This window comes from Amblyomma mixtum, chromosome 3 (assembly GCF_055824585.1).
Source record: "Amblyomma mixtum isolate Tamu chromosome 3, ASM5582458v1, whole genome shotgun sequence".
Taxonomy (NCBI): domain Eukaryota; kingdom Metazoa; phylum Arthropoda; class Arachnida; order Ixodida; family Ixodidae; genus Amblyomma; species Amblyomma mixtum.
In genome coordinates this window covers 137,006,229-137,032,258 of record NC_143014.1, presented here as the reverse complement: position 1 = coordinate 137,032,258, position 26,030 = coordinate 137,006,229, and the positions used below count along the sequence as shown (strand labels likewise).

Here is a 26,030-nt window from a genome sequence, read left to right as displayed (position 1 = left end):
CCGCGAACGGAAGCGTGCCGTGTTTGTGGTTGCCTACGGGCAGCGCGAAACCGGTCCACATTGCCTTATACAGCAAGTGATGTAAAAAAAATGACTTTGCTATTACACTTTCTCATTAATGCGTTGGATCAAGGCACCTGTTGCATGCTTTTGCGGCGCGAACGGCGTGGCGTCCATTGAGCCCCACAGCCGCTTTTAGCGTGTTCTCACCCCTTCTTTGACCGATGGGACTAACGGCGATGCAGGCGCTCGTAGTCGAGAAGTCACGTGGTCAGTGAGTGGGAAGTGCTTTCGGACGGCTACATGCTCGTGGTGACGTCACGGCGAGAGGTCAGGAGACCGATGCTGATCACGTGGCCGGGGCTGGTCACGCTCGGACAGCTGAATGGTCGCAGTGACTTCACGAAGCATGGTCACATGATATACTTCAACAACGCCAATTACGAGAATCCACCAACACCTATGCGAGCTCACTCGGACGGCTTCGCGCACCCGATGACGTCATGTCCACGAGACGGCACGTCATCTGTTACACCCCCATAGGACGCCACCAAAGCCAGTAATGGGTGCTTAGCAGCTGCGCCGTGAAAAAGTTGCCAGCGATTAACCGAAACGGGCCGCTAATAGCAGCAGCAACTGAGCCCTGACATATGGTTCTAAAAAATGATTTCAACGGCGCTCTTGAAGAAGGCTTTTGCAGACTCTTTCGAGAAATTATATTGATAAATGTTATTGGGACATGCTGCTGAGATGTGCTATCGAGATTTCCTTTTGAGACCTGCGACAGACTCACACTTTTGATAATGATTTTAACAATATTGGGACATGCTTTCGAGATAATGCCACTGACCCGTTCATCGAAGGCCAGCTTTTAGAAGCCAAGGCCTGCGGCATAGCAACTAAAGGCAAGCTGAATGTGGCGCGTTGGTTCAGGTAGCAAGTTTCGCCGCGACTTCTCGCCAGCGTGGTCGTCTGTATACATAGAGAGGAATTCCCTGCAGCCTAGCATCGGAATGGGCTGCAGCTTCTCGAGGAGCAAGGGGTTGGCCACAGCGCCCGGTGAGGCATACTCTTCTCTCAACCTGGAGGACTCATTGGGGCTCGCGCGGACACCTTTGTATGGGGAAGCAGTTGAAACAGCCGGACTAGCGACTGTATGACTGAGTGCTCACGATTTCTTTAGAGTTCCTCTCTGGGGACCTGCTCAGTGCACTACACCGAATATGAACGAGACCGAAAACCGTGTAAATTTGCATATCAACTGTTACAATAGAGTTTTCTCATCTATACTTCCACCTTTATTTCTACTCCCAGATACAGCAGCTTCAGCTTCCGCCACAATAAAAAGCGGATGACGGCGTAGGCATGATGCCTTCAAAAAAGAAACATTGTACCCCCGACCGCTTTCCCTGTTTCAGCGACACTCGGTTTCACTGCACGAGGCTGTGCACCGCTATGAAGGTTCAAGGAACGAATTCACAAGGCCGACGCCCGCGTGCTCGTAGTTAGTGACGGCTTGTGCCAAGACGCCACCAAGCGTGCAGTTTCAATACGAGTTCCAACAGCAAGGTGCGGTTCCCTTTTGGCGATCTCCGAGAGCGGTTCTCACGGCGTGCTCGGCTGACCTCGCGGGACACCAAAGAGTCGGCTGCTGTGGCGGCGCCGTTCATGCGACACGGGGCGACAGACGACGGCACTGTAAACACTGTTGTCCTCCCGCGGTTTGTCGCCAGCGCCCGCGGGGCATCAGATGGGCGGAAGCGCCACGCGGCCGCCGTCTGTATACGCGTCACGCGGGGCTGCAGTCGGACAACAACGCCTGGGATGCCGGTTAATTGTTCCCGTAACCCCCGCAGGGCGGGCGCCTCCGTGTATTTCACCTACATAACGCGCGGTCCTCGCGACGGCGCGTGCCAAAAATACACCCGCGAGCCCGCCGCGCCTCCCGCGTTCCGGCTGCAGTGCAGCCTCTAACCACCGTGCGCTGCGGGGGAGAAGCGGCCCAGAGGCAGGATAAAAAAGAAGAGGCTGGCCATGGCCGACATCACGAGCCCTTTTCTCAACCTCCAGAAGGGTACCTCGGTCCTGCTCAACGTGAGTGACCACCTCGACAGCGCCCGCGGCACCGCATGAGTTTTACCGTCGGTGGGCTGCACGCCGAAAGTCGCGTGGCTTGGTGGGGTGCTGGCGTTGTGGTGAGCGTAGCTCTTTGCCTCTTCCGCATACGCAGGTGCTGAACCGTGCCGACACCAACGGTGAGTGAATCTGTGCTCTGCGCGGACGCCAGGAAACAGGAATTCCGCTGGACCAAGCTCCCGAGTTCAGTGCTTGCCGAACAGTTCGCGGACGTACGCTTTTTAACCAATACCAGGTGTTTCACCTAAGATATTCGCAATTTTTATAAATAGGTTATTTGAGTTAGAGGAGCGTTTTTTTTTTCTGCATAGCATTTTCAGCGGCGTAGCAAATCAGAATACAGCTACGACGGGCTAATTAGTGGGCTGGCTAACTAATATTTAGTAGTAAACTTTTGAACTGTTACTGTTAGTGTCCTTATTTATTGGTGTAGCCCACCGTAAGTAATAACCATATTAGTTTTTAGTGAAAGGCAAACAGCGCGAAGACGAAGACTGCAGCAGAAGAAACACAGGACGAGCGCTGGTTTTTACTATTTTGAAAACGCAGTTACCCTCGACGCTGTGGGCCCAACAAATTTTAGCTGTCTCGACGAATTACGGGCACTGGAGGTGTTGCTTTGCGTGCACGTTTTCCGAAAGCGTATGTATTTTGGCGCGATGTAGGCAGAATTTGTTGGGCCACAGCGCTGAGGGTAACTGCGTTTTCGAAATTCCAAAAAAATTATATGCCTATTACTTACGGTGGGCTAAACGCCTCTCAATAAATAGACTAACAGTAATAGTTAAAAGTTAACTATTCAACATTAGTTAATCAACCTACTAGTTAGCACGTGTTAGCTGTACACTGATGCACTACACCGCTGAAAATGTGCCGAAAAAAGCACTCTTCTACCTCAAAAAGCCTATGTTAAAAAATTCCAGAACATCATAAGTTACTAACTGGTACTTGGGGTCAGGGGCCGGCTTGCAGACAGCCAGTTGCTGAAAACAAGCATGCTACTGCCCTGCTGGGCTCTTGCGCTGGACCGTATGTTCCTGCTGCGTTTATGCATTCCGCAGTAACCGTATAAAGCATCAAGGCTGCTGGAAAAATAGGCAGAAGGCAACTGTTGGCATGTCAATTGTTTTCTTTCTCACGGACCATTTAATTTATTGCGATTTTCCCTGGTGTGTATGCATTTTGTACCTAAATGTAGGACTAGGCTAAACGATGATGCGTCTTGAGGCTGATTCGCTTAGCGTCGTTTGGTAAGCTTGTGGATGTTAACACGCTTACCACAATCTTGGGAACCATACATTGATTTGTCATTTTGATTTGATTCCTAAAAAAACTAAAGTAGTCCGCACAATTCGAGAAGAAAAAAAAAGGATAAGAAATAAAGAAATGAAGTAAACCTTAACCCATATACCTTTGTCCAAGTGAAACAATCCCTTACTGCCTCGGTTCGCCTTTTGAGGGACTCTCCACGTGTTGCGTTTCCACGCGGGCTGGATCTGTTCTCTTTCCCCGCGCAGGAGATGGTGTGCTGGCAAAGGAGGAATTCCTCAATTTTTTCTGGGATGCCATACTCACAGAAGATGAGCTATGCGAACTTTTTGAAGAAATCAACGTCCACAAGACCGGGTAAGGAAGATGTGCACGACAAGTGTCCCTAAGGAAATTACGAACGAATATCGGCCCTATAAAATTACGGAAATCTTCTAACAGCACCACATGTTGCAATTTGCAAGCGACGCGCTGATGCCCTTCCTTATTCGTGAAAGACATGAGAGCGCAAAACGGCAACACAGACGAGTAAGGGAACAGGACGAGCGCTGCACTTTCAACAGGATTTATTCAAGGAAGAACGTTTATATAGCCTCTGCCCTTATCCATGCTCTTAATCGCAGCTGACAAACATTCACCTCTCACAGATATGCATCAAGAAACAGCATTTCACTTTGGCGAAGAACAACTGACGCGTCACTAATGCAATTATCACCTTGCTTCTTGATATAGAAGGCTTCCACGAGCTCACGTTCTGTCCTATCTCGGCTTTTCAATAGCACTTTGCAATCCGACGGTCGAGGCTCGCAGGCTATACGCTTCTCTTTCGAGCAGGCTTGGCAGTGGTCTGGAAGATGGACTCTCTTGTTTAATTGATTCTTGTGGTCAAGCAGGCGCTCATTAAGACACCGCCCGGTCTGTCCAACGTACACCTTGCCGCATGTAGGCGGGAACTCGTATACTACTCCTTTCTTGCAGCCAACATGTGGCGCTCGGTGTCTGATGGCGCACTCTTGCACTCTTTTTCTCCCAATGCGTGAACACATTCCGGCGAGTTTTCGCGGCGCTGAAAACACCACATCGACGCCGTACTTATTGGCCACCTTCTTGAGGTTATGAGAGGTGTGGTGTACGTAAGGTACAACTTCCGGCCTTGCCAGCTTTTTATCTTGAGGTCGGTTGTTTTCCTTGCTGCCCTTCAGCTTTTTCAGCAAGGACTGCGTCCCGGAGAGAACCAGGGAAGCCGGGAAGCCTACTTTCTGCAACTTTGTACATCTTAGATGCAAAGCTGCGTGCATGGCATGGTGGCAAGACTTCTTTAGTGAGGATGCTAAGCACTGGGAAGCGATAGCCCTCTTAACAGTCATAGAATGGTTCTAATGAAAAGGCAAGCAATCTTTCTTTGCGCGTGGACAGTATCGCCAACAAACGTGTGAAAGGCGAAATGTTATGGTGAGATCTAAAAACTGTAATTGGTTATTATTCTAGGCAGTTCGTGAGTGAAGGTGAGGCCCAAGCTGTTTCGACCAAACGTACCTAAAACATCCGCTACTGTTTTGTCAAAACTAATATCGCTGTCTGCCAAAAGGACCAGGTAATCGTCTGCACATCTAAAAACGTGGACTATGCAATCCGTGTCAAGTGCTTCACTCTAGGAGCGGTCAATTTCAGATAAAAACATATTCATGCTCTCATGTCTTTCACGAATACGCACCAACAAGCCCAGCTGCAAGTACTTCTTGGCTCTTCCTTATAATTATATTTTCCACTACAACCTCTCCAGGGCTCGTACTATTACAGCATCAAAGGTGTTCGAGCTCCAGACGCACAGCGTTACAGCTGTGCACATCACCTCTAATGTAATCTAGAAGAGTGCGGTGAGGGGCTAGTTGGTACGACATTATAAGAACAATAAATAACTTCGCAAACAGGGCGGCAAAAGAGAGAAGAAGCACACGGGACAGGCGCAGACTAACAACTGGTTTATTGCACCGACGCCTCCTTCGTCAAACAACAAAGCGCATGCGCACTAACAACACACATGCAAGAAACCGTAATCATCTCGTCAACCCAAGAAATTCTAACTCGTTGCAGTACAAGTGAACAGTCGCCTCACTAACGCATTTTTCAGGCCCTAATCTCGCGATTTCCAAAGATTCGATAATTTCGTGTTCTTTCTTTTCCCTCGCGCGCCCGATAATCTTGGTCCTGCCAAAGAGCGGTGCGCATTCTTGGTCATCATGCTTGCAGGTCTTACAATGCTTACGCAGATGCTGCCCCCGTGAATAAGCGAAGGAATTCGAATGATCTAATAATGTTGAGGCAGTGGCCCATGTGCCCGACGTATACCTTACCGCAGCTCAACGGGATCTCATAATTACATTCGATCTACACTGCACAAACTTGTTCCTGTGGTTAGCGCTACACTTAACCTTCTTTTGCTTATCTTTCCTCGCTAAACTGCACAAACACGACAGCCTGCAAGGAGCAGAAAAAAAGGACCTCTATGCCGAACTTGCCGGCGACCCTCTTCAGACCGTGCGAAACTCTGTGAGCGTAGGGTATAACTTCACATTTTCTCCTATCCTGTGAATCCGTCTCCAGAGGCTTTGAGTTGGGGCGTAAGGACTTTAGCAGCGACTCAACGACTGCCTGAAGAAGGGCAAGCGGAAAACCAGCAGACCGAAGGTGATCTGAGCATCAAAGCTAACCTGAACCTTATCTGCCTGTCCCGTGTGCTTCTTCTCTCTTGTCCCGTCCTTTTTGCGCAGTTATTCATTGTTCTTATAACCTCTAATGTATCTGACCTGTGGGTTGATACTGGCGTTACAAACTTAATGGTGCTTAAGATAACGCCATGCAAAATGGTTTATATCATCGTGCAGGGTAGTGGGGAGTCCGCTGAGAAGAGCGTCATCGAGCAGTGAACGAGCACGAACGTTTGTGAAAGCTGGAGAAACCTATAATGCCACACCCCATCGATAATTCAGCAAGTGCACGGCTACGAAGCCAGGAGCAGTTATTCCTCTTACAAGTGGCGCCAGCGGTTCTAAAAAGTGTCAGATACTGTGGCAGCACAGCGAGTGCTTTACCCTAAAATGAAACAAGGCGTTGAACGATAGTCTTGCGCCACTATGCGCACTCCCTCGACCCAGCGACGTATGGTTTCTTGCTAGTCCTATAGCACCCCCATGGACGGCGCCTCTAGTCGTATCAGGTAGTCATTGACCGAGCGAGACAGGTCCTGCGTGCTTTGCAAACAGACTTGTTGCAACCGTGTTCTTTAACAATCCGACCGGTACCGAAATTAGTTGGGTATGAGTGTAAAGCACTGACTCAGTGGTCTCAAAGTGGTCTGCGCAAGAATAAAGAAGAAAGTTGGAGGCTTATCAAGGTTTAGCCCAGTGGATGCGAAGCAGCCTTCGTTTTGCATTCTTATTATTAACGTCCTTAGCGTTTGGAGGCATCTTGACCGCATACACGCCCGGCGCAAAGACGCTGGCGCGGTTGCGGGCACAGAGACTGACGCGACGGCGGGCGCGCGCCGCTTCATCCCTGGCGTGACGTCACATATCACGTGATGCAGCGATGGTGGCGCCGCCGCCGCGTCGCGCGCGACGGCGCGAACCGAAGCGTGGAGGCCTCCGCCGGGCGACGTCCGACGGCGCGATATGAGGCCCCATCTGCAGCCGGTGTGACGTCATCACGTGACGTCACATCATGTGATCTCACTTCAAGGTCAATGGTGGCCACCGCCGGGCGTCGCGCGAAGGCCCGAAGCCTACGTTAATATGCTTGGCATAAAAATCTCGCTGTATTCGAACTTTGGCTGGTCAATTTTCCTTTTAATTCTTTTTCATATGCCCATTCTGCTCTTTGTATTCAAACTTGTTCATTGTAGCGGTGGTCAGTGTAACGAATTTGAAGTATTAAAAAGACAGGTAGTTCCCATTGGAATGCGCAGTCGTTATTCTAAAACGTTTTGACCCTAGTAGTACACGGAAAACATATGATAGCGATCGCCTTGGCCCTCGATATGCCGGTAGACGGCGTAGGGGGGAGGGGGGGCTCAAATGGGGGGTCATGGCAATTACTGTAGCACGTTTTCGTCCCCCCGCCCCCTTTTTTTATTTCACAACTTCCACACCTACTCATAATGAAAAGCGAGAGAAAAATTAGAAGGAAAACTGACGGTGCACACGAAACGCGCAGTCACAAGAGGCTTAGTTAACCCCATTAATGCGACCCGCATTAATAGGGTTGCAGTTGCAGTTGGGGGGCTAAATACAGAGGAGGAGCCTTGGGTTCCAGTGCCCTAATTGTGATTGGCGGGACCGGTGTCAGTGCACACTTCATGTATGTAACAAAATGGCATCTGTATGCGCGGAAGTGCGCGCACATGAATGCCACTGGTCGGTAATATGTTCGAAAGGTGTCACCGCATGTTCCTGTGACTGTGCGTGACTGACAATCGTTGACTCACGGATTCCTTCCGTTTAGTTTTATAGATGCCGGGGAGCTCAGTTCCTTCGTATGGAGGCACATGGGAAACTTTCCAACGCTCCTGGCTTCCCTGGAGGACCTGAGCGTAGCTGTTACGAAAGGCCTTCAACAAATGGAAAAGGTACGGTCGCGCTCTTGTTGCGTACACTAGCCAGCACGGTTAACAGAAAATTCATCTGCTATCCTAACGCTTGCATGTATTCGCGTAACCGCATCAAAGCGCTTCTGGTGGTTTGCAGAGTGTTAGTGTTGCGCGGATCCAGCAGCGAACCGCAAATATCGATTCGGCGCAGTTCAAAGGACCAAACTTCGAAGATTTAAAACGACGTTCACACAGCATACACTGTAAACGATTTAATTTCCGGGAGGAGCTTTCTGCGATTCGCCAAAGACTGGAAAATTATTTCCTCCCGGAAATGAAATCGTTTACAGTGCATGCTGAGTGAACGTCGTTTTAAATTGTATCCCTCTGAGAATGCATAAATAGCCTCAACGTTTTTAAAAGATAGCTTTGCTGATCGATATTCCTCCGCAAGAACACATGGGGACGCCGTTCTTGAGCGTATGTGTACTATGAAAGAATGAGTAAATATCGGTTTGGATCGGGGGCTGAGTGTGTAGTAGTGTGCTCTGTTTTTTTTTGTGTGTGTTTTACTCTTGAAAGATTTTATGTGTAATAATTACGCAATGCTATGTGTCCACAACGGTCACGCTTAACTGAAAAAACATTCACGGTATTCGTGAGCAGGTATATGAAGTGCTTTGAAAGTCTTTTTTTTTTTTTTGCTCAAAATCATCACAGGACGTTACAAATATCCAAACGTTTGATCTAATGCACGTTCAGTGCTGGAGTTACCAATGTATTTCCGACCATCTATCTCGGTGTGTTGCGTGGAAACATTTGGATATCCATTAGCATTACACAATGTCCAGCACCGACACGCTTTAGATGTTCAGTGGGTATTTGTGGCTATCCCCGAATGGTCCTATATTTCGCTCGTGCATCACTAGCCTGCGCATTCAACAGCTTTTCGCCAGCTGGTCGTGGTAAAACCTGTTTGAATGCACTGTGTGAAGGGTAGAAAACTGGTTACGTGCATGTGTGCTTTTGTAGCTGGAAGCGAAGCCTAAGGAATGACGTGCACTTTATTATTAATTCTACCGAAAATTGGTGACATGCTTTCCTCCCCTGATCATCTCGTTTCTTTATGGGGCTTAATTTCTTTTTCATTTATCGCCGCGACGTGTGCATGTTCACTGATGTGAAATAACTTGTGCGGCTGATTTTACACTACCGTGGGTGTGCAGCTACTGGACGTCCATGGTATTGCCCGAAAAACAAAGTCTGGTTCAGTCATTCACTAATATTTACAGTGCACTCAAGGAGCAAAAGGGAAGTACGCTGTCCATCTAGCCCATTCCATTTCATAAAAGGGACTGCGCTAGGGGACAGCTCACTCTCTTTTTACTCCCATACAGGCGTATTCGAGTTTAGAGTGCAGTGAACAAAATGATGTGATATTTTTGTTTTTCACCCGCATCTTTTTTACCCGCACTCACACTTGTGTATGAGCTGTATTGGAAGAAAATATCACATAATTTACACGGTAGAAAGAAATATCAATGGACGTTTCAAGCCTCGATTTCTTACCAAAGTAAATTTACGAAAAAAAAAATTGCAGTATAGTCTGTGCTACGCCCAGACTACTCCACTGTAGCAATGCATGCATCCTTAATGGTTGGTCAAAAGTTCCTAGCCACAAGGGTCATCTGCTTTTCTTCGGTATATCCTGGCACTGAAGACTCCGATAAAGCTGTCAAGGTTCTTAAAGGTTAGAACGATACTTCGTCTACCCTCTACAGATACCTTGAGCTTCGGGGGTGTCGTAACTGCCTCACTATACCGCTAGAAAGCAGACCCTATGGTTTGGGAACTTTTGCCCGACCCTGTACATAGTGCGCCGTGTTTTGTTGCGATGCTTAAACACCGTACATAAGCCTTGATGTACCGTTTTCGTTACGCGGCTCTTTGGCGCCGTCGCCCAGCACAGCTACCAAGTGTTCTCCAGATTTTGACTCTTTAGTGCGGCTGCTCAGAAGGTCCAGCCAGCCACGCGTACTATCCAGGCGGCCATGCTGCGACTTTCACTTGGCGCTTCCTCGAAAGCCGAACCACCTTGGTGGTGGTGGTGGTGGTGAAAAGCATATATGGGCAATTAAATATTTACAGAAAGGTGATTGGGGTAGGACCCTGTTGGCCCTTTCCCTTACAATACTAGGTGGAGCCCCTATTCCGGGGCCCCATTGGCAAGCAACGCCGCCCGCGTCCGGTGAACCAAGGCCTTTTGGGTCTTTAGGTCCTGACAGCCGAGCAGGGCCGCCTCCCAGTCCTCTCTGGTGGGGTTGGGGGGGATAGATGGGTTTGACTGACACGCCCAAACCATGTGGAAGGTGTCAGCCACCTCCCCACGGAACTGGCACGCGCCATCAAAGGATGTATTGAAATGTTTAAGCACCGCCGGGCACAGTACAGTGTTAGTAAGAATTTTGATGAGGAGGCGCTCGTCAGCGCGATCCAGACCCTTACAAGGGGCCGGGTAACGCCGGTGCTCCTCCTTGTAGTAATCGGTGATTTGTTTGAATGTAAGGGCCAGATTGTCTGATTGGGAGTACCCTTCCAAGGACAGGGAGATAGCCCGGGGAGAGAGTGCGCGGGTGGCCTGATCGGCCTGTTCGTTTCCCTGGAGTCCCTGGTGACCGGGGGCCCAAATCAGGTTGCGTGGAGTTGGATCTTCAGATCGAAAGCTATATTCCAGTATGCGCCAGGCAAGCGGGGGAGCCCAGCCCAACTCGTAGTTCCGACAGGCCCCTCGCGAGTCGGTGATGATGTGTTTCGACTTGGGAGTAGTGAGAGCAAGAGCAATGGCAATCTCCTCCGCGTGTGTTGCGCTGTAGGCTTTGAAAGTGAGCCCGTTGACTGTGTTTGTGTTGTGTACGACTGCGGCCGTGTACCACACCCCGTGGTGTGGGCCGGCAACGTCCACGTAATACACATGTTGTTGGTTACCATAGTACCGCGCCAACGCTTCCGCGCGCGCCTTGAAAGCGTTTACAAGTGTTTAGCGGCAGCTAGCCACCGAGCGTCCCACCCGGCGACTTCTACTCCTATAAAGATGAACACACAGCGACCGAGGAGCATTTCTAAGCGCTTGACGACATAGACCACGCATCGTTCCCGATGACAACGAAGTTGTACATTGCGCGAGACACGGTCTGCGTCCACGAAGTGACGTCCGCGGCTTTTTTTTTTTTTTAAGGACGTCGTAGACGCGGCTCTTTCAGAGAAAAAGCTGCAACGTTTTCATTGAGACTCTCTTTGGCCATCTCGTGAGGATATTGTGCATTCATGAGCGGATAAACGTTATCTCTCGTACGGTGGTTTTTATATAAGCTTTCCTCCTTATGCTTTGCTGTATACGAAATTAGTGCAAGTTTTTGGCAACGCTATTGTTGTTCATGCCGAACTAATTTCGAGCTATTACATGAGCAAGTGTCCTGTGCATAGGCTTCAACGACCTGCATGCTGGGAGAAATTAGCAGCAGCACCGTCTGCTCACGTCGCTGCAAACGACCTCGGCGCACCGCGTTGCCACTACCCGTTCTTGCACCTAAAAAGGCGTGGGTTCGAATCCCATTAATATCTTTGCCCTTCCGCGTGTGCTTTATTTTCTAGAGTTTTCGCGTGGTGTGGAAGGACGAGCAGAAATCTGCGGACAAAGCTTACAACGTAGCCTTTTAGTGGATTCCTACATTACAACGAAATTAGAAATATATTACAACAACGACACAAACAAATCGAGATTCCCTCTTTGCAATTCAAAAGCGGGCATTACGAGCTATTGGGAAAATCCAGTTATTGCACAGCTGCCGGCCTTTGTTTAGGTCTTATGGAATACTAGAAATAAGTAAACTGCACACATACAAACTATGTCTGGAAATATTACGCCAGTACAAACTAGACAAAATAACCTTCGAAACCACCTATCACACTAAACTTAGCACATACGAACTTCGGAAACAATGTATGGAAACATCTCGTGTACGCACAAATTACGGTTTTCAGAGGTTAGGATGGCAAATTCCTGACTTAATTAATCAATACCCTATTATTCTGGATACTGTACGCAGCACTCCCTCTATACGTAAATACAAAATGTTAATTAAAGCAATGCTCATAAATGAACCTTAAAGGTGAAAACTGAACGTATACCTATCACTAGTGTATGTTTTGTAAATACTGCTATGGTCGAATTGTGTTTTGAAGTATGCTGTTTGTTTTTTCCGCCGAAAGCCTGTGTTTTGTAAGGATGTCTTATGTATTGTGTAAAAAATATTGAATGTGTGTTCTATTATGTAATGCTCTTTCTTGGTTTTTGTAGCCTGCGGTGCCGCCTGTCATCCGGGTGGCGTGGCCTCGTCAGGCAAAGTATGCCTTTTGCCACGTCACCCTGGACAACCTTTTCGTTGTCTTAAATAAATTCTGAATGAATGAATGAATGAAAAACTCATTTAAGCATTGCGTAAAGAAGAATCGGCGATAATGTGGATTTTTATCACAAAATTGTCCACCTTTCACAATAATGGCTTGGAGAATAATGGATTGGAATTACCCTAACACAGGTAGCCCTTCGTAGGGAAGTCCTTTGCGTAAATGACTGCAGTCATCCATGCAAAGGGTCTGTTTTCCCAATCTCGGGGCACTGTGGTCGAATTTCTCGTCGGCGCTGCTGGTTTTTATTTTTATTTATTTATTTTATTTGAAAATACTGCAGCCCCATTCAAGGGGCTATAGCAGGAGTGGGTACAAAAATGTGGAACACTTGTTGTTGGGCTAGTTGGTAATACATACTTCTGAAGGAACCAGCGCACAAAACACAACGGACAAGAAAAAGGTGGTACACGACGGACAGGAGCGCTGTCAAGAATTCTGTAGTTCTGTTGATGATGCAAGAGAAGTGACGCCAATGGTCACCTGGGCCTTGTGAAGACGAAGACGGGATAAGAAGAAGACGCAGAAAGTCCTTGTGAATACGTGCTTGGTGCTGCCACTCAGACCTGAGCAACTTACAAAGCCGAATACCATGGTTGGGAGCAGGGGCGATGCCACCAAATATATACGTAGGATTTCAGGTGGCAGGAACTTGTGTCGAATGCAAAAACCAAAGGTTCTTGCCCTGCATGTGGCAGCCGCTGACAGGGCCACAGCTTGAGACTGGCTAACAGCAAACGATGAAAAAGAGTCCATTGTACTAGAAATATATTTGAGCAACACTTGTTGTTGGGCTAGTTGGTAATACATACTTCTGAAGGAACCAGCGCACAAAACACAACGGACAAGAAAAAGGTGGTACACGACGGACAGGAGCGCTGACAAGAATTCTGTAGTTCTGTTGATGATGCAAGAGAAGTGACGCCAATGGTCACCTGGGCCTTGTGAAGACGAAGACGGGATAAGAAGAAGACGCAGAAAGTCCTTGTGAATACGTGCTTGGTGCTGCCACTCAGACCTGAGCAACTTACAAAGCCGAATACCATGGTTGGGAGCAGGGGCGATGCCACCAAATATATACGTAGGATTTCAGGTGGCAGGAACTTGTGTCGAATGCAAAAACCAAAGGTTCTTGCCCTGCATGTGGCAGCCGCTGACAGGGCCACAGCTTGAGACTGGCTAACAGCAAACGATGAAAAAGAGTCCATTGTACTAGAAATATATTTGAGCAACACTTGTTGTTGGGCTAGTTGGTAATACATACTTCTGAAGGAACCAGCGCACAAAACACAACGGACAAGAAAAAGGTGGTACACGACGGACAGGAGCGCTGTCAAGAATTCTGTAGTTCTGTTGATGATGCAAGAGAAGTGACGCCAATGGTCACCTGGGCCTTGTGAAGACGAAGACGGGATAAGAAGAAGACGCAGAAAGTCCTTGTGAATACGTGCTTGGTGCTGCCACTCAGACCTGAGCAACTTACAAAGGCGAATACCATGGTTGGGAGCAGGGGCGATGCCACCAAATATATACGTAGGATTTCAGGTGGCAGGAACTTGTGTCGAATGCAAAAACCAAAGGTTCTTGCCCTGCATGTGGCAGCCGCTGACAGGGCCACAGCTTGAGACTGGCTAACAGCAAACGATGAAAAAGAGTCCATTGTACTAGAAATATATTTGAGCAACACTTGTTGTTGGGCTAGTTGGTAATACATACTTCTGAAGGAACCAGCGCACAAAACACAACGGACAAGAAAAAGGTGGTACACGACGGACAGGAGCGCTGTCAAGAATTCTGTAGTTCTGTTGATGATGCAAGAGAAGTGACGCCAATGGTCACCTGGGCCTTGTGAAGACGAAGACGGGATAAGAAGAAGACGCAGAAAGTCCTTGTGAATACGTGCTTGGTGCTGCCACTCAGACCTGAGCAACTTACAAAGCCGAATACCATGGTTGGGAGCAGGGGCGATGCCACCAAATATATACGTAGGATTTCAGGTGGCAGGAACTTGTGTCGAATGCAAAAACCAAAGGTTCTTGCCCTGCATGTGGCAGCCGCTGACAGGGCCACAGCTTGAGACTGGCTAACAGCAAACGATGAAAAAGAGTCCATTGTACTAGAAATATATTTGAGCAACACTTGTTGTTGGGCTAGTTGGTAATACATACTTCTGAAGGAACTAGCGCACAAAACACAACGGACAAGAAAAAGGTGGTACACGACGGACAGGAGCGCTGACAAGAATTCTGTAGTTCTGTTGATGATGCAAGAGAAGTGACGCCAATGGTCACCTGGGCCTTGTGAAGACGAAGACGGGATAAGAAGAAGACGCAGAAAGTCCTTGTGAATACGTGCTTGGTGCTGCCACTCAGACCTGAGCAACTTACAAAGCCGAATACCATGGTTGGGAGCAGGGGCGATGCCACCAAATAGACCTAGGATTTCAGGTGGCAGGAACTTGTGTCGAATGCAAAAACCAAAGGTTCTTGCCCTGCATGTGGCAGCCGCTGACAGGGCCACAGCTTGAGACTGGCTAACAGCAAACGATGAAAAAGAGCCCATTGTACTAGAAATATATTTGAGCAACACTTGTTGTTGGGCTAGTTGGTAATACATACTTCTGAAGGAACCAGCGCACAAAACACAACGGACAAGAAAAAGGTGGTACACGACGGACAGGAGCGCTCGTGTACCACCTTTTTCTTGTCCGTTGTGTTTTGTGCGCTGGTTCCTTCAGAAGAAAAAATGTGGAACAATTCCACGCATACAAAAGTACATACAAGCATTACAAATATAAACGCTAGAAAAACAACATACAATGCTACGACTCAATTGCCGACGCAAAATCAGAGATTGATAGTGCACGAATGTTGCCATCCAAAGAATTCCAACACTCCACAGTGCGCGGAAAAAAACTGTATTTGAAAACGTTAGTGCGGGCAAAAAAAAGGTTGGATATTAAGATCGTGATGGCTCCTGGTTGCAGATGGTTTTGAAAACGAGATATGCTTACCCTCTGAAAGGCAATTAGCAGAATGGACTATGGAGTGAAGAAGTTTTAAGGACTCAGTTTTTCGGCGGGATGCAAGCGGGCTTATGTTTAGGGAAGACATCGCAGATGAGGGTGAAAAATGAAAGTCGTAGCGGCGAAAAATAAATCTTACAGCTTTACGTTGCACAGATTCTATTTGATCGATTTCACATTGCTTGTATGGATTCCAGACATTAGAAGCGTATTCAAGAATAGGGCGAATTAGAGTTTTGTACATGAGCAATTTTGCTTCTTTAGGAGCATCCCGTACTGTGCGCCGTAAGTAACCTACCTTTTTAAGAGCTTTAGCTGTGATGTAATCGATGTGTTTTGACCATTGCATATTGCATTGCATTGTGCCTCAGACGACGGGCCTGGTCTTACTGGAGATGTTCAGTTGGATCAAGGCCAGTACACAAGCTCAGATGCTCCAACAGGTCCACTCTCCTCATCTAGAACCATTTTTTTCGCAAATGTAGAAGTCCTTTTGTCGTTGTCCTGCTGAAAAATACAACGACGGCCAAAATTCTTGCGTGCCAGCAGAAGCATAACCTTCTGGAGAACTTCCTTCTAATCTTGTGTCATGGTACCTTGAACATGGTGGCGGGCACCAACTTCACGACCGGAGAAACAGACACATGCTCATTACGCTTATTCGTTTATTTTTAAAGTGAAAAGTTGGCAACGATAGTCATATCTAGTGCGTTTGGAGTGCCGTACATACTCAACCTCACCGTTCCCAAAAAACACGAGCTTGGACTCATCTCAGTTACTCTTTCCGTTGATCACCCGTCTATCCTACGTGTTCCTTTGCCCACTTCATCTTGGCAGTGCATTTTTAGAGCGTTAGTTCTAATACTTGCATTACTCAAGGTCGCATTGGTATGAAACACAGTCATTTGTCTAAAATGGCGGCCGCAGTCGCATCCGCACATAGCAACAGGGAATACATACCACGTCACAAAAACAAGTGGTGCACCATCAGGCGGTGCACGACTACCATCAGATGGCAACAAAGTGGCACCATACCATGGTATCATACCACGTAACCCAGTCGGTCGCATAGCAACAGCGCGCCACCCCGCATATACTAGCATACCTTCATTCCCCTGTATAAGCTCCAGTCTATGAGGAGTTCAAGTGGGACCAGTGGTTGGTGCCATTGGTACACAGATTGTGGCGTAGAATGTTCGGAGTAGCATCAAGCGATTCAGCGCGTTAAGGAGCAGAAGATTCCTAGTCGAATCAAAGCGTAGCGTATCATAGGGATTCGCACTGACGACCTTTGGCTCCCCAAACCTTGACTTCTTGAAACTTCAAACGGCCATTGCGGCCAAACTAACTGAAGTAGAACCTTCGAAGATGGCGTCAAACGATTTGTCTTCTTGCGCTGTATACGTTGGAATAAAAAAAAGTAGATCTCTGGGTATAACGAAAAATTTGTGCCGGATGTAGCGAAGATGGCTAATGACGCAATATTCGTTTGATATTGCTAACGTTCGATGCTCATACGTTGCCTCAGCGTTTTGCTCTTTTTTTTTCCTTACTCATATGTGGCTTTTGGGTTGGCCTCTTGGCGTTTAGTCCAACCGATCTCAGACGATGTCCCCCAGTCCGTGGAGCCATTTATAACTGGATAACAAGGCTAAACTCTCGGAAATGCCGACAGCGGATAGTCGAGGGCTTTTTTCGGCTAGTAAAACATTTCGGCTAGTAAAGCATTAGTAAAGCTTTTATAAGACTTGTGCGGCTCGCGAGATGCATGGGGCGATTTCAAGATTCCGTTCAGCCTCTTGTTAGCACGAGGCAAGCCGATACAAAGGCCACGTTGACGACGTACGAGGAGTAAAATCAAAAGCAGATTAATTGGTGTGCGAAGGGATGGGCTCAGGGGTATGTGTGTCTGGAAGGGGCCGGAAGGGGGTCCTTTGACGGGGAAAAGCCGCTTCGTTCTTGATTTGCATCCGACTATTGCAGCACTGCTGTTTTTCTGGGCGAGCGAGCGGCTACTTCGACTGCGCTTCACACGCTCAGGTGTGGGCATCTAAGCGAGCGCTCAGCGCCTCCATAGGCGCACACAAATCAAGAACCAAGTTGCTTTTCCCCGACAGAGGACCTCCTTACAGCCAATGGCTTCGGCTGATTCTCATTAACCTGCTAGCGTGACGATGCAGGGAGGGGACTATCACCGACCATAGAAGGCAGGGGCTATCCCCTTTCATCTACTTTCATCTGCCATTCCCTGCATTGTCACGCTAGCAGAGTCGTGAGAATCGGCCGACGCCATTGGTTGGAAGTGGGTTCTTTGACATGGAAAAGCCGCTTCGTTCTTGAATTGTACCCTACTATAGCTCGGACAACGAGCGCGCGCTTAGCGAGTGCCGGCAAGCGCTGGGATGGTGCTTTTATGCGCGGCGACTCATCTCTCGCCTCCACATTTGCGCAGGCAAGATGAGTAAGCCGTAGCTTTCGATAACAGCCGAACGAGATGCGGCCCTATCAGTTCGCCTCCGAACCGAGGAACCTGAAAGAATGCAGCCTGTTCGCCAAAACTCAGCAGGAAACCTTGTGCCGAGAAAAAAATAGTTCGAGCTGCTCCACTTGGGCTGTCATTGGCGCCTCCACGGTGTACACATCCACTAACAGTTGTCGCTGAAATTCATGATACAGAGTGGTAACCGCGCTGTCGTTTCTTTTTCCTTCTTTAGTGTCGCTAAGTTTAATGTGCAAATTCCAGTGCTTGAACCCAGAAGAAAGGGAGAGTAGAAACGCGGACCCGATGAGCAGTTTTCGCGAACGAATCCTTTCTTCTTCCCACTCGATCTGCGGGCAGCTGATGCATCCGATGCATACTACAGGGGATTAGGAGAGGGCTTTGTCTCCCAATATGCAGAAGGCTTTAAAAAGACGCAGGGGCAGAACGAACAGAGGACATGCAGGCCTGCAGTGTTTGTCAAACATATAAAGCCCACTGGGTATATGTTACGATGCAAAGCATGCCACCATGCAAGGTGGCTTGCTCTGCATCGTCAGCATTCCGAACCTCTCGAAAGACACATCTCTCGCCCTCACCTCTCCGGAGCGTAGGACTTCTAGCGGTGCTAGGGAGCCCCACTGCACGCCTTGGAAGCACATCTTATCGGTTGTATACTTCTGACAAAGGCTGTATAATCGCAGCATTCGGCTTGTAGCAACCTTACTTCATTTGTTTTCCACACCGTCTCGCGAGTGCTGCTCCTTCGCAGGTGCGGTGTGCCTTCGCCAATGAGACAATGAAGGCTCTTTTTACTTAAAATGAAGCTTTCTTCATTTTTTTTGGTGGTAGTGGTGGTGGTGGCGGTAAAAATTTATTGACTATGTACAAGGAGGTGTTTGGGCCCAGACCCTGTTGGCCCAGGTCCTCACAAACCTGGGCGGAGCTCCTATTCCGGAGCCCCAGTGGCGTCTAACGCCGCTCGCGCCCTGGCGACCAAGGTCCGTTGGGACTGTAGGTCATGGCAGTTGAGCAGCGCCGCCTCCCAGGCCTCTCTAGTAGGGTGGCGGACATCAGAAATGAGCTAAGTTCTAGCGAGCTGCTTAAGTGAAATATATTAGCGTCTTAACTATTGATGTTAAGTGCCCCATTATATATAATTTGAGATTTGTGCCTCGCTGTTAGTAATAGCCATATCAGCCTTCAGATTTTCGAAAACGCGATTCTCTAGTGCTGCAGCATAAGGAATTTTGGCTTTCTGATTGCGAAAGGCTGAAACCGGCTTGCCACAGCCGCGCCCACAAGTGCGGCTCACTCTGCGGCGTGCGTGCCGCGGTAGGGGTCGGCCGAAGCAACATGCCAGTGGATAGGTGGCAAGCATCACCCGACATGTATCTTGCCTGCTACATCGCACTACGGAAGAGGGAGGGTGGCATTGCAGGAACAGGGAGAAGGCAAGTAATGATGGCATTATGCCCTGGGCTGCACATACGGCACTCTAGACAAAACACGTGTGCAGGCATGCACGTCACGCATATGCGTCGCGAATCTCCTTCAAAAATGCCTGCGCGTGCGTGTGCACGACAATGAGTGGTCATCTGTACACGAGGGAGCCTTTAAGCCCTGCTATTCAAGCGGCCGTTTGCCTAAACAATCCCTGATTTGTAACTGAGACCCCCGCAGTTTGCCGGACAACTTGCGAAACGATAAAGACTTCCCGGGAGTAACCATACAGCGTGCGCTCCGAGAGGCTGTTCTCTAACTTTTGAACTATTCTTCTCAACGGAAGGATGACACCCATAGCTGCTAAATCGAGTTATTAAAATACTAAAGGGAAGTTGTTCAGCGCTTTAATGTAAAAAAATACTCATTTATGGGGATTCGAGTACCTTGGGTACCTTGGTTGACGTGCTAGGCCCACGCGAATTGTGACTCGAAAAGCCCACATTTCCGCTCCAACCCTTCCTCTTCCCTTCACATTATACACTGTGTCGAGCAGCAGCTGGAGCGTAATCACCTTTCCCTGGGTTAAACGCCACGCAGTGCTACGACTCCATCAGCATTCAGGACCAGTTCGTGTCGAGGTTCCTGGTGCGGGAGACGGCGTTCCAGCTCTCCAAGCTTACCGCAGCGATGGAGGCCTCGCAGAAGAGGCTTCAGGAGGAAGGCATCCCTCTCATAGACGGAAGCGATAGTGAAGACGACGACGACGAGGCTCTGCACAAGCACAACTGGTTCGCATGTCGCGTCATTTTCAAACCCCTTTACGACCATGCAAGGACAATAACTTGGTGCATCGCTGGCGTCTTCTAAACCTACGCAGATGTGCACGTGGTCCTCGCATGTATACGTTGTCCTCGCACGTATGAGATGGTATTGTTGGTCGGAGTTCTAGATTGGGGATTAAGCGTACGTGTTAAATGCAGAGGTATTGAAATGCGCGGCAGGTATGTTCACAGGGAGCGCGCACGTGTGCTCGGGCTAGACGGCACCGACACTGCTCCCAAGCAGGGCTTCAATTCACCTTCCATTTGAAGGAGGTGCTTCTTATCAGCATAATCCAGGGGGCGGCCCATGGTTCCCCTAAGAAATAGTGAGGAGACCGGCCCTCCCTTTTAGCTGCCCCCACGTTACGTCTCATCTTTAACCTCCCCTTACGAAATTACGCATGGCCTCATAAAGCTGTTCCACGTGAAAAAGTAGTGAACAAGCATGCAAACGCTAACACAGCACCCAGTTTCGCGGGCCATTGGTATGGTGCTTTGCATGTGTTTGTAATAGAACTTACTGTAGCTTGTTTGCAGCCATAGAATTTTTGATCATAAGTGTTTTGTTTTCTTTACTTGATTACAAGCCCACGTGTTTTCCACCACTTCCGCAAATATGCATGCATGCACCGCCATGTACAAAGGCACACAAAAAACGTCTCCAAACTGGTCAACAGGGTTTGCATTTTGAGAAAGCTCCTAAAATATGACGCACTCTGCACTAGTGTGAATTTCCCTATCAAGAGCCATAGCCACCTCGCAGATATTGTAGAATGTTTTTTTTTTTTTCATTTGTTGAGCAAGTGGCTGTACATGTTCAACAGCAATTTTCAGGCTGCAGTTGGTTCCCAAAGCCTCCAAGTGTACAAGCCTTGTAATAGTCGCCTGCTCCCAGTAAGGATAAGGAAACAGATGGTGACACAAACATCCATTCATTTGGAAGGTATGGCGCTATTCCCTTGAGTGAAAGCGTGTCTTGGCACACTTAGTTCTGCTCACACATTTTCATCTTGACTTTCAGAATCCAGTCAAGACCTGAGTGCTCAAATCAAGAAGTTGGAGGCAATTGTTGAAAAGCTTGCAAATCAGGTTCATAGATCCTTCAATACATCAATTTTCCTTAAGCACAGTGCAACTGAATACCAGCTTATGGAGGTTTGAATAGTAAATTGACACGTCATGTACATCAATAACATAAATGTCTTCACAGTGTGCAAAACATTATTTCTTGAGTTGATGTTATCAATGCCATCGCAAGAGTCTTCCCAGTTCAATATCATGATGCAAGGCCCGCAAACGAAGATAGCCGATGTGAGCAAAATAGAATACAGTAACTCCGAACATGAAGGCCAGAGATCATTCTACTCAGCTGCACAGGCGCCTATAGCAAAAGAACATGTTTTACTCACTTGTGGTAAAGTTGTAAGATAACTTGCATCCAAAAACATACGTTTACTGAGAACTTTTTCAGCCGAAATTTCAAAAGCCACAAGAAGATGAACTGGACATCACAGAAGAAAACCTGGTAAGCCAAAAGTTATCAAGCTCTTTGAGACTGCAATGTTGCCTCATAAGGGCAGTTAGTGTAGAGAGCTATATAACAACCACTTCAGTCTTGCTCGAGTATAAAATGTACTTTCTGCTATCTCCACAGCTATTCCTTGTACAACAAACAATGCCAGTGGATGAAGAGCAGATGGAAGACTACAAGGAGTCGCTGAAAACATATGCTGAGAAGACAGCCGCCTCTGCTGGATGTCTCTTGTAAGGCAGTTTATTTAACAGGTATTCAGAGTCTAATTACATCTACATGCTTTCTTTTCAGTGTGTCGGTTCGCTTTTACAAAGACATAAACACATATGCAGTTTATGAAATATGGGAGAGCGAAGATACATGGAACAAGTAAGAGACTTTTCACATGACACCAACTTGAAAAGCAAGCCTTAACTTTCCGGAAATTGCTTTATATGTGAAGTGAAACAGAGCAATAATTTTTGCATAGGGCAACTGATGACACCGTTCAGTATTTCTCCTCTGCATCACAAGTGTGCACTTTTAATTAAGAATTTCATTCCCTTCAGGCACTTACGGTCGCATATATACAAAACACTGCAGCATCAAAATATAGAGTGCCTGAGAAAGCCCGAATTCTTGAACACAATGGAGATACCTGGTAAGTACAGAAACCATTCACGATAAAAAGAGCAGCAACTTCTATATGCTACATATTTCAGGATCGTGGTGGAAAACGGCCTTAGAAAAGTGACATTCCATTCCTGCAGAACAAAGAAACTTGCCCCTGCATTCAAGCAAGTTCACCCTTTCAAGGACCACCTCTGCACACTGAAATAAACTAGAGTTGTGTGCATACAGTATCGCAGTTTCGTTTGTTATCTTGAGAAGTCTACCACAATCTCTGCCTGTGAAGACGGCGGAAAATGGAGAGAAACAGCCCCTGTCAAAATGAGTAGAATCAGTTTTGGTGCAAAGCCTTCTCAAGTGTTTACACTCTTGAGGATTGAAGCAAAGTGAAATAAAAATGTTCAACGTTTTCCTCATCAAAAATGTGACATTCATTAATAAAAAATTGAAAGCATATCCGAAGCACCGCGAAATCGCATTGCGCATTTACGCTGCACTGTATCGACACCACTGGAAACTTGGCACTGCTAAAGTGCGCTGGGATCGACTTCAAATAAAAGTTATATACTTAAGCACATAAAACCGCCTTCGCTCACATTTTAAGTAATTCAACTATAAACAGTGGGGAATGTTTAGAGAGCATGGAATATTTTCTCGAAAAATAATTTTAAAAAGTGACAAGCAGACTGCAGCTGCTGAGCTGCGAGACGGGACATTAAACTGCATCAGAAATAAACAGCAAGGGTCAGGATCTATCGAAGCAAAACATATATCAATAGTTGCCATGTCACTGGCAAGTATAGAACAAGAATTGACTGACGATTACGATAGACGGTAATGCGAAATTTGAGCGCAGCTCTTCACGGCTGGCAGGTGCGCTACGCTACTTCTGAAGGAACCAGCGCACAAAACACAACGGACAAGAAAAAGGCGGAACACGACGGACAGGAGCGCTGAACTTACAACTTTATTTCGGAAGTACAGATGCAACGTATATATATATAGCCATGTCAGGGGGGCGTGCCACACAAGGAAAAAAAGAACAAGTTGAATCAACAAGGTCATGAAGAGACAAGCGACACAAGCAAACCAAAGATCTTAACTAATATAACAAGTGAAGGTGAGAAGTTTCAATGGAGGCAAGAAAAACAACAGGGAAAAAACAAGGAAAAACGCCAGACCTCGTGAAGATGAAAATTGATACTGATAATAAAAACAGATAAAAGCAAAAAGGGTAAAAACCAATAAAAGCGATAAAAGCAATAAAGTTAACAGGGCAATGGAAATGAAAAAGATAAAATGCCAACAAGTAACACGGCAAAAATACTAACAGCTAAAATTAAGAAAACACCGCGGAAAAACTAACAGCTAAAAGGTAAAGCCCACAGAAACATAAGGTTAAGTCTTGTGTATCAAATAGCGGAATAAAGTTGGCGGGAAAAAAGACGGATGCATAAGGTGGGAAGTTGAAATGTTAGTGCCTCGAATTTTTTGCCAGACAGGCGAGTTCTTTCTCAGATAGCGACTAGCTGCTAGCTAGCTGCTAGCCACTCTCCGGGATCTTCCCGTAGCAGCCCCCTTCCGGTTTGTCTATTCCTCTGCTCTCGCCGTGACAGGTGGCGTTTCGCTCTGGTACTGCCTGCCATCTGTCCCCTGTCACCTTCCAGGTGACGTTTCGCTGTTCTATACTTGGGCAACCGGTTACGCCGACAACGACTACGACGCGGAACGCAGGAACGGGCGCATAAAGAGCTGCGCTCAAAAAAATAAACTTTTCAGCTTGACTGCTGTAAGGCAGTGTTGCTTAACGGAAATATTTTGAAAGGAAAAAATAAGGAGCCGCGAAATGTCTACTCAGCGTAACTGGAAAGAGAACCATCTGGAAACGGAAACCGAACAAACGTAGGGGTCGCACAACTTTTCAGCCGAATATGTAACGGTTGTTTCTGAAGACCTGGACTGGACAACCAAAGATGGCATGTACGGCACACTACAAGACGAAGCATCACACAACAATAATAATGGTGTGTCCCCACCCAACCCAGCCGCTTCATCAAAACAATGTACACAGCAGCAGCTAGGCGTGCTCACTTCTCCCGGCAGCCTGTCAGAGCATAGACGGCATCAATGAAGCTGTGCCCTTGAAAATCTGCGGCTGCAGGTGACCCCTGGGAGGCTCGATGTTGGAGTAGGCTGTGCACAAGGGAGCCCTGCACTTTCATGCGGGGGAAGTGAGCGCTTGCGCAGCTCCTCCAGGCTGAACGGGTACTCGGGACCAGGGCCCCGACCAAGGTAGCGGGGCTCCTCCTGGTAGAGGTCTTCGCCTGCAAAGAGGGCCCACCGTCAGCGTCACCGCTGAAGCCCGAACTCAAAGCTGAATAAATATAGAAAATTAACAAATGCGCCTTCGAACATATTCACAGAAAAAATCCACACAGACAGGGCACAGTTTGGCGCCGATAACCTTAGACACAAAAGCAAAAACTCTGCCTGATTTCAGATGGAGTGACATAATGCCAATAATTTGTTGCGGTGCACTTGCAACCCAAAAGTTCACTCGAACAGCAGATTCAAGGGATGGTCACGACTATGAAGAAGATAAATAAACGAAAATTGTGTAATTTTCATATGCCGAAGACTGCGCATGAAACTTGTCCAATTCACCACTTGAAAAACCAAATGCTCGTGTTCTTAATGCGTCGGCACTACCACTGCTATCTTCGCAAAATCTGCCTGGTAGTGTTAGTTTGTGGCTGCGGAATGGTGTACAGAGAAAGAAAGTGGCCAATCAATTGGTGAGAGGAGTCACGTGGAGAGGATAGGAGGCTCGACCGCCAGGCTAGGTTAACAGAGGTGTTTGGGGTACATAGGCCCCCGGGCTCCCGCACGACCCCACTACACTCCGACGTTCATTCATGTTCTCGTGATCAATGAAGGCTATATATAGGGATCGGTTATATTCTGCGCATTCCTCTATCACCAGACTGATAGCGTGAATATGGTCATTTGTCGAGGATCCTTTACGAAAGCCTGCCTGATTATTTGGTTGACTGACGTCTAAGGTAGCCCTGACTCTATTATCAATTACCTTAGTAAATACTTTGCAGACAACGGACAGTAAGCTGGTCGGTCTGTAGTTTTTCAAGTCCTTAACGTCTCCCTTCTTATGAATTAGGATAACGTTAGCATTCTTCCAAGCTTCTGGTACGCTCGAGATCACAAGGCACTGCGTATACACGGTGGCTAGTTTTTTTAGCACAATTTCCCCTCCGTCCTTCAACAAATCTGCTGTTACCTGATTCTCACCAGCTGCTTTCCCCCTTTCCATTGCTCCTAAGACATTCTTTACTTCCTCTTTTGTTACTGGCGAGATGCCCCGTTGCTGTGCGCTGCTGTCTTTCTCATTAACGTTCTGATTGCATTGGCTACTGTATAGATGTGTGTAGAACTCTTCGGCTATTTGAACTATTATATCCATATTGCTAATGACATTAGCAATAATTTTTGTCTCTTAACGCATACATCTGGTTTTTACCTACGCCTAATTTCCTCTTCATCGCTTTTAGGCTACCTCCGTTCTTGAGAGCATGCTCGATTGTCTCCATATTAAACTTACCTATGTCGGCTACCTTGCGCTTGTTTATTTACTTTGAAAGCTC

General features: G+C 47.5%; 1 protein-coding gene across 1 annotated transcript; it reads left to right on the top strand.

Moving 5' to 3' along the window:
- The first annotated feature begins 1,588 nt into the window (after window positions 1-1,588).
- LOC149352129 (N-terminal EF-hand calcium-binding protein 1-like) lies at window positions 1,589-22,597 on the top strand. The gene is made up of 12 exons (XM_089581293.1): window positions 1,589-2,094; window positions 2,231-2,255; window positions 3,654-3,762; window positions 7,906-8,029; window positions 20,005-20,195; window positions 21,053-21,171; window positions 21,250-21,317; window positions 21,700-21,753; window positions 21,883-21,992; window positions 22,054-22,131; window positions 22,311-22,402; window positions 22,464-22,597. Exons 1-12 carry the CDS (start codon window positions 2,035-2,037, stop codon window positions 22,493-22,495), a joined length of 1,062 nt encoding a protein of 353 aa, XP_089437419.1. The 5' UTR covers window positions 1,589-2,034; the 3' UTR covers window positions 22,496-22,597.
- Window positions 22,598-26,030: the final 3,433 nt, after the last annotated feature.

What these genes read in the sequence shown, in the direction of transcription:
- LOC149352129 (XM_089581293.1), top strand. Translation starts at nt 2,035, where the DNA reads ATGGCCGACATCACGAGCCCTTTTCTCAACCTCCAGAAGGGTACCTCG. An exon ending in AACATCCATTCATTTGGAAG is followed by an intron (nt 21,172 to 21,249) that starts GTATGGCGCTAT and finishes CTTGACTTTCAG; the next exon opens with AATCCAGTCAAGACCTGAGT. An exon ending in TTGAAAAGCTTGCAAATCAG is followed by an intron (nt 21,318 to 21,699) that starts GTTCATAGATCC and finishes GAACTTTTTCAG; the next exon opens with CCGAAATTTCAAAAGCCACA.